Below are 17,594 nucleotides of genomic sequence, written 5' to 3'. Positions count from 1 at the left end.
AGAGAGATTTGTGCAAAGTCATCTCGCAGGTGGACTGAGCATGCAACCTCCCATCGCTGGTTTGTGGCGCATGCTTGAGAAGCCATTAGGCATGCACTGCAGCAAAAAGTGGTGCGCAGTTTGGAGATCCGGGAAGGGCAAGCGCTTGCGACTTCCGGCTTCTAGCCCTTTGTTGTTGTTAGCTCCCTTTGAATCAACCTCGACTCATAGCGACCCTGTGAGACGTCTCCAAGCCCCCCATTCTCTGCCTCTCTGCTTAGGTGCTACAAATCCATCCCATCCATCCTCTCCTTCTACTGCCTTCCACCTTTCCTAGCATTACTGTCTTTTCTAATGATTCATGCCTTCTCATGATGTGGCCAAAATACAACAGCCTCAATTTGGTCATCTTGTCTTCCAAGGAGATTTCTGGGTTGATCTCCTCAAGGACCCATTTGTCTTTTTGGCCATTCACAGTATCCTCTTCTCCATCACCACATCTCCAATAATTTTCTTCCTATCTGCTTTCTTCACCGTCTCGCTTTCACATCCATACATCGTTTGACAGGGAATATAATGGCTTGGATTATTCTACCTTGCATATCTTTAGCATCTTTTCCAGTCCTTTCATAACTGCACTTCCCATTCTTAGTCTTATTCTAATTTCTTGACTGCAGTCTCTGTTCTGATGAATGTTTGATCCAAGGGATAGGGACTCTTTTACTATTTCTATGTTCTCATTGTCTAGGCTGAATTTACATACATCCTCCATGGCCATTATTGCCTTAGAGCAAGCATTTCCCATAAGCAAGGATGAAACAGCATCCTGGCAAAGGACACAGGAGGACTTATGTGTGTGTTTGGTGAAGGTTTTAATGGCCAGAAGGAGCTGCTTTTTCAGCAGTGGTGCAGCATGGAGCAAAAAGTCTAGACTCAGCTCTAAGAAGCGCTTCAGAGCCTGTTTCTGGGCCGGAGAGAGGCAGATGAGACAAGCCCTTCTGTCCTAACCTCTCTCCAGCCATAGAGCTTTAATTCCCAACGTTTGCTCCCTGTACTAAGAAGATAAATTGGAACTGATGGCAAGGTCAGGAAGACCAACTGCACATCAGCTGCAGGCTGCTGGGTTCATCCCTTGGAGTGCAAAGGGAGTCTCCTTTTTCAAGGGCATCGTTCAGTTGGAAAAAAGGGAATCGAACTGGAAATGGTGCTCCTGGCTCTCAGATCTGTGGCTGCATGGTTGCAAAATGGCAGGAGCACCTTGGAAATGGTCAGAGGGACTCTCTGTACTGGTTGAAGCTTCTTCTTGTTGTTATGTGCCTTTGTGGAAACTTCCTAGGGCAGTGGTTCCCAAACTGTGGACTTGTTTTGGACTTCATCTCCCAGAATCCCTGACAATTAGCCAAACTGGTAAGGGCTTCTGGGCTTTGAAGTCAAAAGCATCCAGAAGACCAATGTTTGGGGACTACCATCCTAGAGTAATCTTAGGAAAAGGTTTACCATGGCCTTCCTCTTCATCTGAGAGTTTGACTTGCCTGGGATCACCCAGTGGGTTTCCATGGCTGGAAAAGGATTTGAACCCTGGTCTTCAAGAGTCCTGGTCCAACATTCAATCTCTATACAACACTGAAGCATCCCAAGGTCCAAAATTTCAACCATATTCTGGGCCCAAGCCCTACAATGGTGCAGCAGAGGGAATGTTTGACTGGGACTGGACCATGAACATTGGTCATCAAATTCACCAGATGATATAATAAATATTAAATAACAATTCAAACACACACTGCCTTGAGCTCCTACAAAGCAAAGGGAAAATGCAGCTATAGCACAATGGGGCAGAGAAGAGAAATACTCTCTCTCTCTCTCTCTCTCTCTAATTCTAAATTAACCTTGGCCCAGTTCTGAGAAGGATTCAAAGGACTCCCCTCTTTCCACACGATGAAAGAAACTGCAGATCCCAAGGCAGGAATCATCAGAGATTTTTGTCATGGGGCAAGCAGGCTTGCTTCAAAGGAGCCTTTTCCCCCAAATCAACACTCCTTTTTTTCCACGGATTTGGCACCCTTGGGCATGCGCTGCGGCCAAAGGCATGCGGGAGTTTAGCCAAGGGATTTAAAAAATGACTCTTTAAAACAGCAGCAACAAAGATCCTTGTAACATATCCAGTGGTAGCTGCATTGGCCATATAGCATAGTACAACAACATCCAAAATCCACAGAACATGGATACCTTAATTCAAACAACCAAAATGCACAAAAATACATGATGTAAGCTTTCAAAGCTTCTTCTTTGCTTGATGAAGAAGGCAGTGAGTCATATATTTTGTGCATTTTGGTTGGCTCCATAAAGGTATCCATGTTTTGTGGATTCTGGATGTTATAGTAAAGAACCTTGTGGCACTTAAAGACTAATGCGTTTTATTTGGCTTCAGTCCTCATGGATTGTAGCTCCCTTCATCAGAGATGCCACAAGGCTTCTGGTTGTTGTTGCAATAGATTAACATGACTACAACCCTGAAGGAAAAATGTTTAAAGGGCTAAGGCTGCAGAAATAATCTACTTTAACACTACTTTAACAGCCATGGCTCAATGCTTTGGAATCCTGGGAACTGTAGTTTGTTGTGGCACCAGAGCTGAACAGCTCACAAAACTACAATTCCAAGAAGTCTATTGCACTGAGCCATGGCAGTTAAAGTGTTGTCAAACCAGATCATTTCCGCAGTGTGGATGCAGGCTAGGTCTTAAATTTCTCATCCAGGAATGTCAAGCGAGGCTTCTCTACAAAGACTGAGCTGCCCTGTCCTGCACTGAGCAGCTGGGCCAATTCCAGGACCTAGGAGTTGGCAATGAATTATTCACACACACACACACACACACACACACAACACACACATATAGCAAATTAGTAGTGCATCGTTTTAAAGAGGAACAAGAGAAGGTATTTCAAGAGGGCGGCAACCTCATGATTTCCTCGCCTCCCATTCCAGTGGAAATGAAACCGAGGGCAATGAAATCTATCCTTCCTCCTTGAGGTTCTTGCAAGGCCCAGTTTGGAATTACAGAGACATGCCAAGAACCAGTTTGTGGGGGGGGGGGGGGGGTTGCATTTGGCCTTTTCTGCTGCAGAGGTTTGGCAATTGTGTCGTTCCCCCTTGGTATACCCATACACACCCATGTGATAGCTTTGCAAGACAAGAGGTCCCTGTGTGTGGTGTGCACCTGCAAGCATCCTCAGCCCAAACCTAGGGGAGGCAGGAGGGGCTCTGGCTGCCTTCCAAGCCTCATTATTCGGCCCTTTTCCTTGCCCTGGATGAGTGGCAGGTGCTTCCTAGGCCCCCCTCTCCCTCCCCACAACCAACACAATGACTGGAGCCTCCCTTTGGGGGGCTGGAAGGAGGAGGGGTTGTCCTTAGCCTCAGCTGTGCCCCTGATTTGATTCTGAGCCTGCCTCTGCACTACGCCACTTCGCCCCAGGAGGATAGATGGTGCCTTAAGTGCTACAATCGCACACTCATTGCAGACCTTCCAGCCTGCTTTCTAATTCAGAGCAGGCACAGATGTCCAGGTTAGGGAAGGCCAAATGGGGGGAGAGAAGAGGAAGCGGAGGGGGGAAATTGGGAGGATTAAGATGAGTCTTCTTTGTGGCATGGCAGACGCCTGCTGCGGGAACCCATCTCCCCCCAAACCCTCCATTGCAGGGGTCTTTCCACACACACACACACACACACACCCTTAGACTAAACAAACCACTAAGCAGACAGCCTTTTGTTGAATTGCCAGAGGAAAGAAACCCTTTGCTTTTTCCAAATGCATTTCAACAGATTCTCCATCTTTGGAGGTCTTTAAACAGAGGTTGGATGGACACCTTTCAGGAGTGCTTTACTAGGTCATTCCTGCATGGCACAAAGAGGTTGAATTGGATGGACTTTGTGGATCCTTCTAGTCCTTTCTATGATTCAGCTACATATAGTTGGGTTTTTTGCACCAAGAAATGACTCCCAAGGTTGCAGAAATTGAGTCTGGCGCACAGCAGCAAAAGGACCCATTCATTTGGGCCTCAGAAACCACCTGAATTGTTCTTTGTCTGGAGGACTTGCTGGCTCTCCTCCACTGGCACCAGGGTGATCAGATGTCATAACCACAAAGGAGGACAAGATGCTGTAAAATGTAGGACGTTCAAGAAAAATGCAAGGCATTAGCAAATAAAAACTAAAAACACTCATACAAATATAAACTGATGCTACTCATTCATGCTTAGAAAGAAGGGCATTCTGGAATTCTTCCTAGACAGAAGGTTGAAATGTAGGACATGTTCTGGAAAAGAAAGATGTCTGGTCACCCTGAATGGAGGACATTTTGGAATTCCTCCTGGATAGAAGGCTGGAATGCAGGACATGTCCTGGAAAAGGAGGACGCCCGGTTGCCCACTGCGTTGGCCAAGCCTACTGGGAATGAGCAGCCTTGGCAGCAATAGAAAAACAGATGCTTTGTCCAAGGCTCTTCTTTTTCTGTTGGGGAGGAAGGGTGTCCCAAGTTGCAAAAACCTTCTTGCACTGATGCTTCTCCTGCCCAGATGGAAAGAAAGCACCCAAACACCCCGACTTTTGTGCCTATGGGGCTGGTGGGTGGGTGGGTGGGTGGGGTGGGCAAAGAAGGAAGCAGGACAAAGAAGTCAGGCTGCACCCAGCGCACGCACACACACACACACACACACACACACACACAGCCCTGGCAGAAGCAATATGGGGGTTTCCATGCCCTCTGGAAGCCTGCAAAGGAGGAAGAAAGACCCATCGGTATCCTTGGAAGAAATCCAGGGCGATGGGGGCTGTAGTGACGTGAATCTGAAAAAGACAGGCACATCCCCCAAAAAGGAGGTGCATCCAGTGGGTTGGGGGGTGTCCTAGCCAAGGTCACAGCTGTCAGAGGGAAGGTCACAGCCAGGAAGAGGGAGGGTCCCCTTTGTTCTGGCAGGGCTGGGAGGGCCATTCCTCCTCTTGCTGGGTGGGGCACGGGGACCCAGAGAAAGAGAGACCCCTCCTCTTCTTTGTCTCCAGAGGAGACACCCCACCCATCCCAAGACCCAGAGACCCCAAGACTTCCGCTCTCCCCATGCCAAGGTCTTACTTCAGGTGGTCTAGGGGGGCTCATTGCCCAGGCTAAGGCCACCCTTGCCTTGGGATACAGGAGGGCGTGATGGTGCATCCCCCAATGTTGGTGCCAAGGGGAGATGCCGCAGGGAAGAGGGGGAGCAGGAGGAAGGCTCTGCTTCGCGTCCTACCCAGGGGAAATGGGAAGAAGAGGAGGAAGAAGAAGGGGCAGAGGAGCCCCACCCGGGGTCCAGCCGGGGGAGCCTATGCCCCACTGAGGCAAGGGAGGCCCTGGGGGGGGGTTGAGGGGGAGATTGCCCACCTGTCTACGATCCCTTCAGGAATGCCTCTCCTTTGCAAAGGACCCCCAGCTTGCCCTCTCTTGGAAAAGGGCAATTGCAAAAGACCCCAACATGTCCTCCCTTGCAGAAGACCCTCTAAGCCTGCCTTCTATTCCAAAAGAGCCTCTGCCTGCCCTCCTTTGGGGAAGGACCCCCAGCAAAAGACCCTCTTAAACCTACCCCCAATTGCAAAAGACCTCCTTTGCAGATGACCCCCCAACCTGCCTGCTTTTGAAAAGGACCCCCGTCCAACCTGCCTTCCTTTGCCAAAGCCCCCCAGCCTGCCTGCCTGCTCTCCTTGGCTACCTTGGCTCCGATCTGGTTGCCGCACTGGCCCGCCTGGATGTGGACGATCTCCCTCATGGCTGCTGCTTCTGCTGCTGCTGCTGGGGCTTTGGCTGAGGGTCTGGGGCGCGTCTGTGGGGCGAGGCGGCGGAGGCGAGTCCGGGGCCGGGGCCGGGTTTTATGGCCAGCTGGGGCCGGGCGGTGACGTCACTGGGCCGCCTTAGCCAATCAGGAGCCGCCGCCGCCGCCGCCAAAGACTGCAACATCCCTGCAGCAGCCTCCCTGGAGCATCCTTCGGGAGGACCCCTTTGGAGGACCACAAACGCCACCCTCGTCCTCGCCTCGCCTCGCCTCCTTAACATCTCCACTTGGGCATTTCATCACCATCAGTGATTTGTATGGATTTGCCCTCTTTTTCCCCATTGTGTAACTGTAGCATCATTTTCTTTTTCCTCCCTTTTCTCTCTCCTCGGTGTTGCTTCGACTGTTGCCGTAAGCAGGCTTTTAAAGGTTGTTTTACATTGCTTTGCTTTAGAAAGCATTGCACAAAACCCACAGCGCTCCATGAAACAAATGCAATCATGATGTAATGTTTTTTGGGGGGGGGGGTTGGGGGGCTCTGTGGCCGCGTTCTAGAAGAGCTTATTCCTGACGTTTCACCGGCATCTTTCTCCGAAGAGGCCAGCCAGAGATGCTGGAGAAACATCAGGAATCAACTCTTCTAGAACCACAGAGCCCTAAAACCCACAAAAAAAAGCCATGGAAGTCTTTGACTTGCCAAGAAGATGCATCTGAGGAAGTAGACTGAAGTCTATGAAAGCTCCTGCTACCAATTTCTTTCTTTGAGTCTCAAATGTGCTACAAGATCTCCCTATGTACTGATTCCTCAGACTAACACAGCTATAGCTTTGAATCATCCTCATCATCCTCATCATCCTTTCCTCTTCCCTTCCGCAAGGGCTGGCTCTCCAAGGGACTCCTCAGCAAGTAATGATTGGCCTCATGAAATCCATCATGTCTCCTGAGCTAAAGTTTTCCCGATGCAAAAGACGAAGGCTTCTTGAGAAAGTCAGTGTCCTCCGCCTACAAAGGAGCCTGTGGCTTCACAAAGGAAGGAGACACAGTGAATTCCAAAGGAAGCTTCTCCGATCAGTTGCAAATGGACATTCAATGCCCAGGACATGGAGACTCTCCCAGGGACCCCACGGCCAAAGCCTGCAGAAAGCCCTCCCGACATCTGGACTAAGACCAGAAACAGCCAAATACAGACCTTCTATTTTCTTTCCTCCTGTTTTGCCTGATGAAGAAGCCAATGTGACTCTGAAAGCTCGCAACATGTAATGGTGCATTTCAGTTGGCCCAATAAAGGTATCGTTGTTTGGATGTTGCTGGATTTGCTGTATGGCCAACATGGCTACCACCCCTAGATCAGTGGTTCCCAAACTCTAGTCTTCCAGATGTTTTGGACTTCAGCCGTCATAATTCTTGGCTGTTGGTCAAGCTGGCTTGGGCTTCTGGGAGCTGAAGTCCAAAACACACAGGAGACCAAAGTTTGGGAAGCACCGCCCTTGATGCTTCCTGGCCTCCAGAGTCACAGTCCCACACTCAAACCATCATGCCATACTGAGGTGTTTGTAGGGGGGCACATGTCCCCAGCTGTGAACAGGGGTGGTGGGGAAAATAAAGCTTGGCTGCCTTCCTACCAGGTATCCGCACCACCACTGGATAGGAAAGGGTAGGGGTCTGGTTTACAAGCAAGAGTGCTCCTGAGCATAGATGGAGTCCATGGCACCAGAAGGTGTCACCCAGTGCAGTAAGTCACACACTCATCTCTCACATCCACATGCCATTGACCTCCTCTTACCCTCGCAAAGCATGCAGAGTCATGTTCTTTTTAGTACTTGTGTGACTCACAATTCCCATCTCTCACTGAAGGCAATGGCCATTATTGTCATAGAATCATAGAGTTGGAAGAGACCACAAGTGCCATCCACTCCAACCCCCGGACATTAAGCCACTATCAACATTAAAAAGCATACCTTTAAATTACAATGTCAGTGTCGTGTTGCAAACTTTCGAAGCTTCGTGGGCTTCTTCATCAGCCAGAGATGTTAAAAACCATACAGGAGAAAAGAAAAAGGGGAAAACAAATTAAGATGCTTTCAGTCCCAAGCCTCCATCTTGTCAAGATGTTTCTGTCCTCAGTTCAGAGGGTTCTGGAGGCTGAGGTCCAAAACACACTCCAGAAATAATCCAGTTTGAGGCCACTTCAACTGCCCTGGCTCAGTGCTAGGGAACCCTGGAATTGTTGTTTATTGTGGCACCAAAGCCCTCTGACAGAGAAGGCAAAACGTCTCACAAAACTACAATGCCCAGGGCAGGGAAAGTGGTCTCAAACTGGATTATTTCTGCAAGGTGTTTTTTGGAGCTGAGATCGAGTGTCTTGCCCAGTGGCTTTCCATGGCTGAGCAAAGGGGGTTCGATCCCTGGTCCTTATAACCTACGCTGGCTCTCAGGTATTGCACTGGAGCCGTATTGCGCTGGGATCAAACTGGGACTGAAGGAAGGCCACTGGGAGGGAAAGATATCCCCAAAGATCTCTAGAAATGGGGAGTCTAGAAAGCAATGGGAGAAGATTCAGGCTGTTGTGCATTTGTGTTTTTGTAGTGGGTGTTTGTGTGCAAATCCCATGGAACAAAAGGCTCCTCCTAATCCCAGCTGTGCAGAGCAAGAGAAAGACACACAAACACACAGAGAGGCTCCTTTGCTTGCTTCTGCCTCTCCTTTGTTCCCAGCATCAGGAAGGGGCTCTTGATGGGGGGAAAAACCCTTCTTTCCCCCCTCCTCTTCTTCCCTCCCCTTTTTTTGGGGGGGTGAGGAAGGCAGGGAGGGGTCCCACAGATCTGTTTCCTGCCATTTCTGCCCCCCAAATATTCTTTTGTGTCTGGAGGGTTGCATTGCTGCACCCCAAGGAGGGTCAGGGACAAAGCCTTGTCCCCATGGGGCAGCCCCTGACCCCTGATCCTTGGCAGCAACAGAGGTCTGACTCTGGGTTTTTTTTTGGGGGGGGGGACCAGGAAAGGACAGGATGAGGCCTTTGATTGACAGGCCGGACTGGAAGCAACACACACACACAACCACATAGACTGCTCCATAGGCATAATTTCCCCAGACAATGTGGAGAAGGCCACTGGCAAACCCCCTCTGAACAAACCTTGCCAAGAAAACCCCAGGATAGCTTTGCCTTAGGGTTGCCATACATCTTAAAAGCACACAACAACAAGGTTAGATATTAAGCATTCTCTACTATTAATATTTCAATCCTTTTTATTAAGGTTAAATATTTCCATTAAGTATACGCTGCTTGGAGTGTGTCTTCCCAAACGGCAGAACAAGGCTGGGCTTAGTTATTCTCTTTGGATGGCCCTTGGGGTCTCTTCCAGCCCTAGGCTTTTAGGATTCTCTCTCTCGCTCTCTTCTTCCCACCACCTTTTTTTTTTTTTACTTTCACAAGATACAAACTGGGCACATGCCCTCAAGTCGGCTCAGACTTATGAAATAAATATCTTCTATTATTATTATTATTATTATTATTATTATTTTGACTGCTGGACACCTACAAAAATGGGAATTTGGGATTGCAGCCTATAATATGATATGAATTGGGATTATGGGGTTGCTACGTCTAAAATTAAGTTGGCAGCCTCCAGTTTTGTGAAGGATCTCTCCTGACTCGGTTTTGGCTTTCTTTTGCTTTTTCTCTTCTGCCTGTAATTCCTGGCTTCTCTTTCCTCTTGCTTTTTGTTGTGACGCCCTTTGGCTGCAAACAGTGCATCTGGGATAAGCACTGAAGCTGTACCTGGGAACACAGAATGGCAAGATCTCCTAAAGGCTTGGAAGTTGTTCAAATGCAAAAAGCACCTCCCTGCTTCCTTCCCTCCCTGCTTTTTCACCAACAGCTGAATGGCAGAATGGGGCCAAGACACTGTTTTTCCTTTCCCCATAGAACCCCACCCAGGAGGCTCCTGCTTTTATCAAAGCGAGGAAGTGATGATCCTTTGCAAGGTATGCAAAGAGATCCTGCAACACCTTTGAGACTAACAGTGCAAAAAAAAAAAGTACAGTAACCTCTAAAATCCACACAACAGTGATAGCTTTATGGGGCCAGCCAAAATGCACAAGGTAAATCTTTGTTCCTGCAGCACAAGATGTGGAAGTGCTGCAGGTGACAATAATGTCTGCCATTGCTCTTTGAGCCATTCTAATGGCAATGCCACCCCTTAAGGCCAATGCCAGTCTCTCTGGTCCCTCCCAGTCCCAGACCTCTGGAGTGACAGAATGACCAGCCAAAGGCTCCGAGGAAATGGGAAAACACTCTGAGCTCATCCTGGAAAGCAGCTGAGTTCCCAGAACGGTGGACCGCGCATGGTGCCTCCTGGGAGTCTGTCTGGCCAAAACCAGGCCCTTCTTGGCAGAGGCTAAGCTGGAAGGAGCAGAAATTGCAGAAGCACACAGCTAAAGCATCCCTAAGAGATGCCCATCCGCCCTCCGAGGCAGTCTCTCCCACTCTCAAACTGCTCTTACAGTCCAGAAGCCCTTCCTAATGTTTAGGTGGGATCTCTTTTCTTGCTATTTGACTCCATTGGTTCATGCTCTGTTCTCTGCATGACTGTTGTTGTTGCTGTTGTGTGCCTTCAAGTCAGTTTCAACCTACGGCGACCCTAAAGGGACCCTGTCATGGGGTTTTCTTGGCATGATTTGCTCAGGGTCAGTTTGCCTTTGCTTTCCCAAGCTCACCCAGTGGGTTTCATGACTAAGCCAGGATTTGAACCTTGGTCCTAGTCCAGCACTCAGACTCCTACACCATTCTGGCCCTCATAACATACAGACCCTCAGATATTTAAAGATAGCTGTACCACACCACCTCTGTCTTCTCTTCTTCGAGCTAAATATATCCAACTTGAATCCCATTGTGGGAGAAATTGTAACCCACAAAGGTGGGATCAAAATCCTTGAAATAAACAAAATAAATACATTCCTAAGACATTCTTCGACAGCCAGCGTTTAAATGTTGTTGGACTACGACTTTGGAGACCAGGGTTCGATTCCCAGCTCGGCCGTTGAAACCCACTGAGTGACCTTGGACAAGTCACATCTTCTCAGCCTCAAGGAAGGCAATGGCAAACTTCCTCTGAACAAATCTTGCCAAGAAAACCCCAAGATAGGTTTGCCTGAGGGTCACCATAAGTCGAAAAATGACTCAAAGGCACGCAACAGCAACAACAAAGACATTCTTCATAAGCCTTGGTTTCAAGCCTATTCCGGAGGTGTCAGGATTCAAACATAGGACCTTCTAGAAGAAGACTGATGGCCAAAGCCATGGCCATTTCCCACCAGCAGAGGTGCCAGGCTTTCAAACTAAACTGGGATGCGATGCGACACTGCAAGAAGAGCTCTCTCTCAAAGCCAAGCTGGTCTTTTTCTCTCTCTTCCAGCTGCAAGGCACCTAAGGGCACCTTTGAAGTAAGCCAATTTATTATAACATTCACTCTTGTGGATTGCAGCCCACCTCCGTAATATTAGGCAATAACCCTAATATTAAGCACAATGCAAAATGTACAGTGCATGCACATGATGGTATAGGAGTGTGGGATCAGAGCACAAAAGAGGATGCAAAAAAGGATGGCTATCAACATAAACGATGAGCCCAAACAGGGCAATAAGTAAGGAGAGAAATGCATGAGACGCATCCGCTAGCAGAGATGAGAGAAAGAGAGAAAGAATCCAGCAGCATCTTAAAGAGTGGTCTATTTTAGCCTGAGATTTCCTGGATTTCTGGTCATGGATTAAATTCACAAAAGCTCAGACTATCAGTTAAGTGCTGCTAAGTTCCTTCCCTCCACTGAAACAGACTAACATGGCCACCTATTTAAAAGCTTGCAGTTGATGACCTCTGAAGTCTCCAAATCATCAAGAATTATTATTATTATTATTATTATTATTATTATTATTATTATTATTATTATTATTATTATTATTAGCATTCCCATCTGTGCCTTGGTACATCTTTTAGCAAAGAAGTGTGTGGCTGACCAGAGCAGGACTTTGTGTATGCAGTCAGTGGGGTATTGGGTGGATTTCCAAAGAACCACAACGGAGAACAGAATGCCCCATACCCTCCAAATGTCCCAATTTGCCAGGGACAGTCCCATTTAACCCTCTACAACCCCACTTTTCCAGCTGCTTTTAAAATATCCTGGTTTCTTTCTCATCATCCTACTTTCCTCTCTTTGTCCTCAGCTTGCTTCAACTGCTGCAACTTTGAATTCAAATTGCAAAAGTATTTTGCACTCAGTTAACTCAGTAGGAAGGAGAGGAGAAGAAGGCAGTGCCGTCTTGCCTTTCCCAGGTGGTTCAGGCAAAAACAAATTGCTATGGCATCTCCTAGCTTGTGTGTTCTTCGTCTGTAATAACTTTTGCCATCTTGGCCATACTCTGATGTTACTTTGCCACACATGTCCCAGTTTTCATGTTGGAAAGTATGAAGCCCTGGATTGCACAAAGTCAGCATAAGGGCAGATTGGTGGCCTGGAATGTCAGAGGATCAGAGAATGGCCATTGTAAACCCCCTCTGAAGAAACTTGCCAAGAAAAACGTATGAGTTCACCTTAAACTTGAGCCATAAGTCAAAAGCGACTTGGAGGCACACAATAACAACATTGTCCATGGAATATGGGTGCATTTGCGAAGCACAGGCCATAAGCTGCTGTGCAGGATACATGTGAAGGGGAAGTGTGCATGCACAGGGAACATACCATTTGCTGTGCACTCAGATCACTGCCACCTGCTCTGGGTATCTCTCTTACCTCTGGGGAAGAGTTCCTTTTTCCTATTCTGGCTTGCCATTTGGAGGACTGGAAGGACGTCATCCGGGACCAGACCTGGACAGCTGGGTGGGATGGGCGATGCTCAGTAACATTGCCTTCAGCATGACTCACTGCTGCAAAATGCAAGCAAAGCAGCCCTCCCTCAGGAGAGGACAGGTCCCCAACCATTAAAAACAATCCCAGCTACATCTTCATCCCCCAAAGACAATTCAAGTGTTTATGCGTGTCTGTGTTCATTTATGGCAGCCTCTTCTGAAACAGTGCTCTCCAAATGTTTCTGCCATCCTCTGGCCACATGGCCAGTGGTTGCAGGGGTTTAAGGGAGCTGCAGTCCAACATGTCAATTGGGAAGGACTCCATGCTTTCTTCCAAGGAGGCAACAACCATGTTGGGCAGAGATAGCTATGGCTGAAAGTTAGGAGTTGGGAGGTGAAGGACAGCTAGCTTCATCCTACTTGACTGAGATTTAGGGTACCTTCTCCTATTCCAGGATCTGTTAAGGATTAATGCCCTGCCTGAGGTCCAGTCTGTGGGAACTGTAGTCCAACCCATTGGGAAGGGCTACTTTGTGGCATATACCTAGAAGTCATACGCCTAGAACCTGTGTGTGTGCCAGGTTAAAGAGTGTAATGAAAGGTTAAGGACAGCATTCCACACCCAAAATTTTGTTCTTAGGTTGTGTAATGCAAATCTTTGCATGCGTTGATTGAACGGCAACACTGTGCTCCTCCGTGAGCAAACAGAAACACACCTGTCTGCCCAATGAATGCTCATCCGCATGCACAATGTGCAACGGCACTCTGCACACAACTCATAAAATCCCTTCCCTTGTCTCTGGAGCAGCAGGAAACAAGCTGGCTGCAAAATATCCCTTCAAATATTTAAAGATGGCTCTTGTCTCAACTCTCAGCCTTTTCTTCTCCAAGCTACACTCGGCTTCCTTGACCTCATACTCAATGTGGACATTTTACACTGGGCAAAAATGCCAACGTAGGCATGCGTAAGACTCCAAGAGGATTCCAGTTCCTGAGTATAAGCACACATATATCTAGTCTATAAAATAATATATATTATTTGACTCCTTAGCGAAAGAAGGCTTCAGTACATTGGAGAAAGCAATGAAGAATCATGGAGAAATAAACAGGAAATTGTGATTGAGAAAGAAGAAGGAAAAACGGGGTATGAAGAGATAAAAATGTAATTAATGATATATTCTATATCTCTGAACATATTTTTAATTTAAATGAGATATTAATCCTCTTTGTGACTATTTGTGGGGGGGGGGAGAGGGGAGCAAAAAGTATGTTATGAATTAAGGATCATATATTATGCAAAATTAACATACTAATTAATATAATACTGTGCCAAATCAAGATGTACAGATGAAAGGGACCCACTTTCTTCTGTCTCTCTCACCTCCTTCTTCTGCAGAATGGAAAAGACCAAAGAGATAGAATTTCTACACATAGTCCACAAATCGCAGCTTTATTATTATTGTAATACAGAAATGCTGTATGCTGAATGCAAACATACATACACTTTATTATCAGCACTTCTTTCTTTCTTTCTTTCTTTCTCCCAGAACGCAAGGCAGGTCAATGGGTCACACTTAATGTCTTCATCAATTTTGGGAAACAGGTTGGTCCATTTGGTGGTTGAGCCCAGACTTCTCCTTGAGCAATTCTTAGGGCCACCCCAAAACAATCACAGTCATTACCATGGCATTCATTGCTTGTCCTTTCACTTAAAATTCCCTTAACAATGAGAGGTTGGAGGCTTGATCTACATGGTCACAATCCACTTTACACACACTGCTGAAAGTCTCAGTGGGCTTGCGCTGGGAAAACTGTTCTTCATGTATTGTTCGTGGGGCGTTCCAGTAGATCTTTATTTAAAAGATTCATGTGGGGGAGATCTGTCTCCAAAAAGGGATCTGAAGAAATGGCATGGAGAGTTGTGGACTTGACATAAATTCAGTTTAGTGGTACAACAAAAGCCAAGAGGTAGATGCTGGGGATCGGGTCCAAGAAGGCATAGAGGAGCTCAGGTTTTATTTTGTCTTGGTCAGCTCTCCTTGCTATCTGGCCATTATCTCCTCTGTGCCACCTCTCTTTCAGGGATTCAGAGACATTGCCAGATTTTAGTCTGGAAAACCAGCATGCAGAGGGTCTTGTAGCACCTTTGAGGCTGAGTGAAAGAAGCTTTAACAGAAGCTTTCGTACATTTAGGTCTGCTTCCTCAGATGTTCACTCCATGCATCTGAGGAAATAGAGCAAGTCTACGAAAGCTTATGCTACAACCTCTTTTGCACAGTTAGTCTCAAAGGTGCTACAAAGTTCCTCTTCCAGGGATGGGGCTTTGAAGGGGATGAGGGTATTGCTTCCTCAATAGGAATCCTACCCCGCTACTGAAATTTTCCTTCAGTCTCCCAATTTCTAGCATTGCAGAGAGTGAGAGATGCTGAAAATCATTCACACTCTTAAACTCATCTATATGCCTTATCTGCATTTTCTTGGTCACTGGACTGATGCTAAACTGATGCCTAAATTGTCTTTTGAAATGCATAACTGAAGTTTTAAGTTGCCTCAATGTTCATGGACTGAAGGGCTGAAGGAATATTTATTTTAGGGGAGCAGCACTCTCATGAGGGGGCAGTGCCCTCATTCCCTCTGCCCCATAGGAACATCTCTGCTCTCTCCGATACTCCCCCGTGTCTCACATGCTGCAAAACACAGGTAAGGCTACACCTACACTGTAGAAATAACACTGTTTATTATTTGCTGTGGCTCTGTCCTACAGAATTCTGGGAATTATAGTTTTGTGAGGCTTCAGCACTCTTTGGCAGAGAAGGTGAGAGACCTTGTAAAACTACAAACCCCAAGAGTTCATAGGATGGAACCACAGCACTTAAAGTGGTGTCAAACTGCATTGTTTCTACAGTGTAGATGCACCCTAAGATGCCTTTTCACATGATGGTGAATTCTAAAGTGCAAGAGCTCACTACGGTATATGGCGTATGCACAAGGACACAGACACACTCAAAGGACCAGCAATGTATTTTGCAATACTCAAAGGATGTTGAATCAACATGACTGTTATCCTGTGTGCACATGTACCTGGGCAGAGTCAGCACCATCAGGGCTGGGGAGCCTTTCCTTCTGAATTGCATGGGTTTGGATTTGTAAAAACAACAACCACACCTCCGCTGGCCTGTAACTAAAGACCTTCAGACAGCTGAAATGCAACCTTGAGCTTCCGCATAAATGCCAGCCACCTGGCAAAGAAGTGAATGGAAACATCAGCCAAGGGGTAGGAAGCAACCATCCTAATTCTGACATCCTCTATGCTAAGCTGTCAAGAAACCATAGTGCAACTCAAAGCCTTGTCCTCACCCCAATCTTTCATCAGCTACTCTGGTTCTCTGGCAGATGATGTTGTTCCTGCCCAGGAGGCAAAAACTACCAGTCACTGCCACCCAGTCCCCCACAGTATCCTCAGTATGTTACCACTGCTTTAAAAAGAGGTTACAAAATCAATTTGTGGAAGATGGCATGCCCATGTATATTAGCCAAAGTTGGCTATTTGGAGCCTTGCTGTGTGAAGAAGCCATGCCACTTAATACCAGGCTGGGGTGCAACAGCAGCAACAGAGCAAGAAGAAGGTCTACTACCTTTGAGTCCTGCATTGAGTTCCTCCTAGCAACTCCAGTCTGCCATGAGCAACAAGGAGCTGGGCTAAGTCCAGAGATACCAGTCAGTGAAAGAACAGTCTGTGGGTTTCCCATTTCTGGTCATGGGTGAGGTGGCTGTAGCTTCCTCTGGCACCTCTCCTCCTCCACCTTTGTCTATATGTTCCTAATAGTCCTCACTTAGAGATGCTGAACTCCAGGTCTCAGGTTCCTGAGAGAGGGCAATATGTCCAGGTTTGACTTGTTTGTCCTCAGGTGCTCAGCCTCTTCTCCTTCCTTCCTCTCTTCCCATCCCAGCCTCCTTCCTTCCCCTCTTCCTTCTTCTTTTCCTTTACCAAAAGCAGAATACCACCTCTTTCAAAGTCCTCCTGAGTTCCTGACTCCGGAAGGCATAAATGATGGGGTCCACCACGGAGTTGCAAATGACAAGGATGAGGTAGAGGCTGAAGTAGCTGAAGTAACAGGTGCAGGTGGGGTGTGTGGGGCAGGTGAGGATGAGGATCAGATGGAGGAAGAAGGGCCCCCAGCAGACAAAGAAGACACCCAGCAAGATGGTGAGGGTGATAGCTCCCTTCATGCTGGTGAACTGAGGGGAGCTCTGTTTCCTCTGCATGCTGGAGATCCTCCGGGCATGCTGGCGTGCCAAGGCAAACATGTGGATGTAGAGCGCCATGATGAGGATGACCATGGAGAGGAAGAAGACCACCAGGCAGAGGATGACGGCCGTGCTGTCGTAGGCAATGAAGATGGCGCTGGAGACGCTGCTGACCAGCCAGACAGCCACGATGATCATCATTGCCCGCTGGAAGGTCATGATGTTGTGATAGCGCAAGGCGTAGAAGATGGTAATGTAGCGGTCAATGGCAATGATGCTGAGGAAAGAGAGTGAGGACATCAAGGAGCTGCAGATCAGCATGTCCATGACATTGTCCATCTGCTGCATGGTGGAGGACCTGACCACCAGCACCCCGTGGTCGATGAGGAGCATGAAGAAGGTCTCCACCACATTGCTGATGCTCACCAGCATGTCGGACACAGCCAGGCAGCAGATGAAGTAGTACATTGGGGAGTGCAGGTTCCGGTTCTTGACAATGGCAGCCACCACCAGCAAATTTTCCAGAAAACTCAGGGCGCCCAAAGTCAGAAAGAGTTCATTGGGGATCACCACTGGCCAGTCCGTCGAGCAAAAGGTCTTGTTGGTCACGTTGATGGGCAGGTCGCTAGCAAGGGTGGCATTGAGGGAACCTGGAGCTGGCCACAGGGGTGATGGAACCGTCATCTTCTGGACGCCTTTGTGGAAGAGTTCCTGGGGAAAAACAAAGTCAAAT

General features: G+C 47.6%; 1 protein-coding gene across 1 annotated transcript in view; it reads right to left on the bottom strand.

Annotated features, from left to right (window-relative positions):
- The window catches only part of TUBB3 (tubulin beta 3 class III), a 23,042-nt gene extending 5,448 nt beyond the window's left edge, over nt 1-17,594 (bottom strand). Inside the window, exons 1-3 of the mRNA XM_042437794.1 lie at nt 16,602-17,594; nt 15,803-15,852; nt 5,713-5,879 (exon numbers count right to left, since the gene is read on the bottom strand). Coding sequence (XP_042293728.1) covers nt 5,713-5,879; nt 15,803-15,852; nt 16,602-17,545 — 1,161 coding nt within the window. The 5' untranslated portion in view covers nt 17,546-17,594. The remainder of the gene's footprint in view (nt 1-5,712; nt 5,880-15,802; nt 15,853-16,601) is intronic.

Source organism: Sceloporus undulatus, chromosome 8, assembly GCF_019175285.1.
Source record: "Sceloporus undulatus isolate JIND9_A2432 ecotype Alabama chromosome 8, SceUnd_v1.1, whole genome shotgun sequence".
In the NCBI taxonomy this organism is placed as follows: Eukaryota; Metazoa; Chordata; class Lepidosauria; order Squamata; family Phrynosomatidae; genus Sceloporus; species Sceloporus undulatus.
The sequence above is the reverse complement of the archived record's forward strand: the minus strand, read 5'-3'. Positions and strand labels throughout refer to the sequence as shown.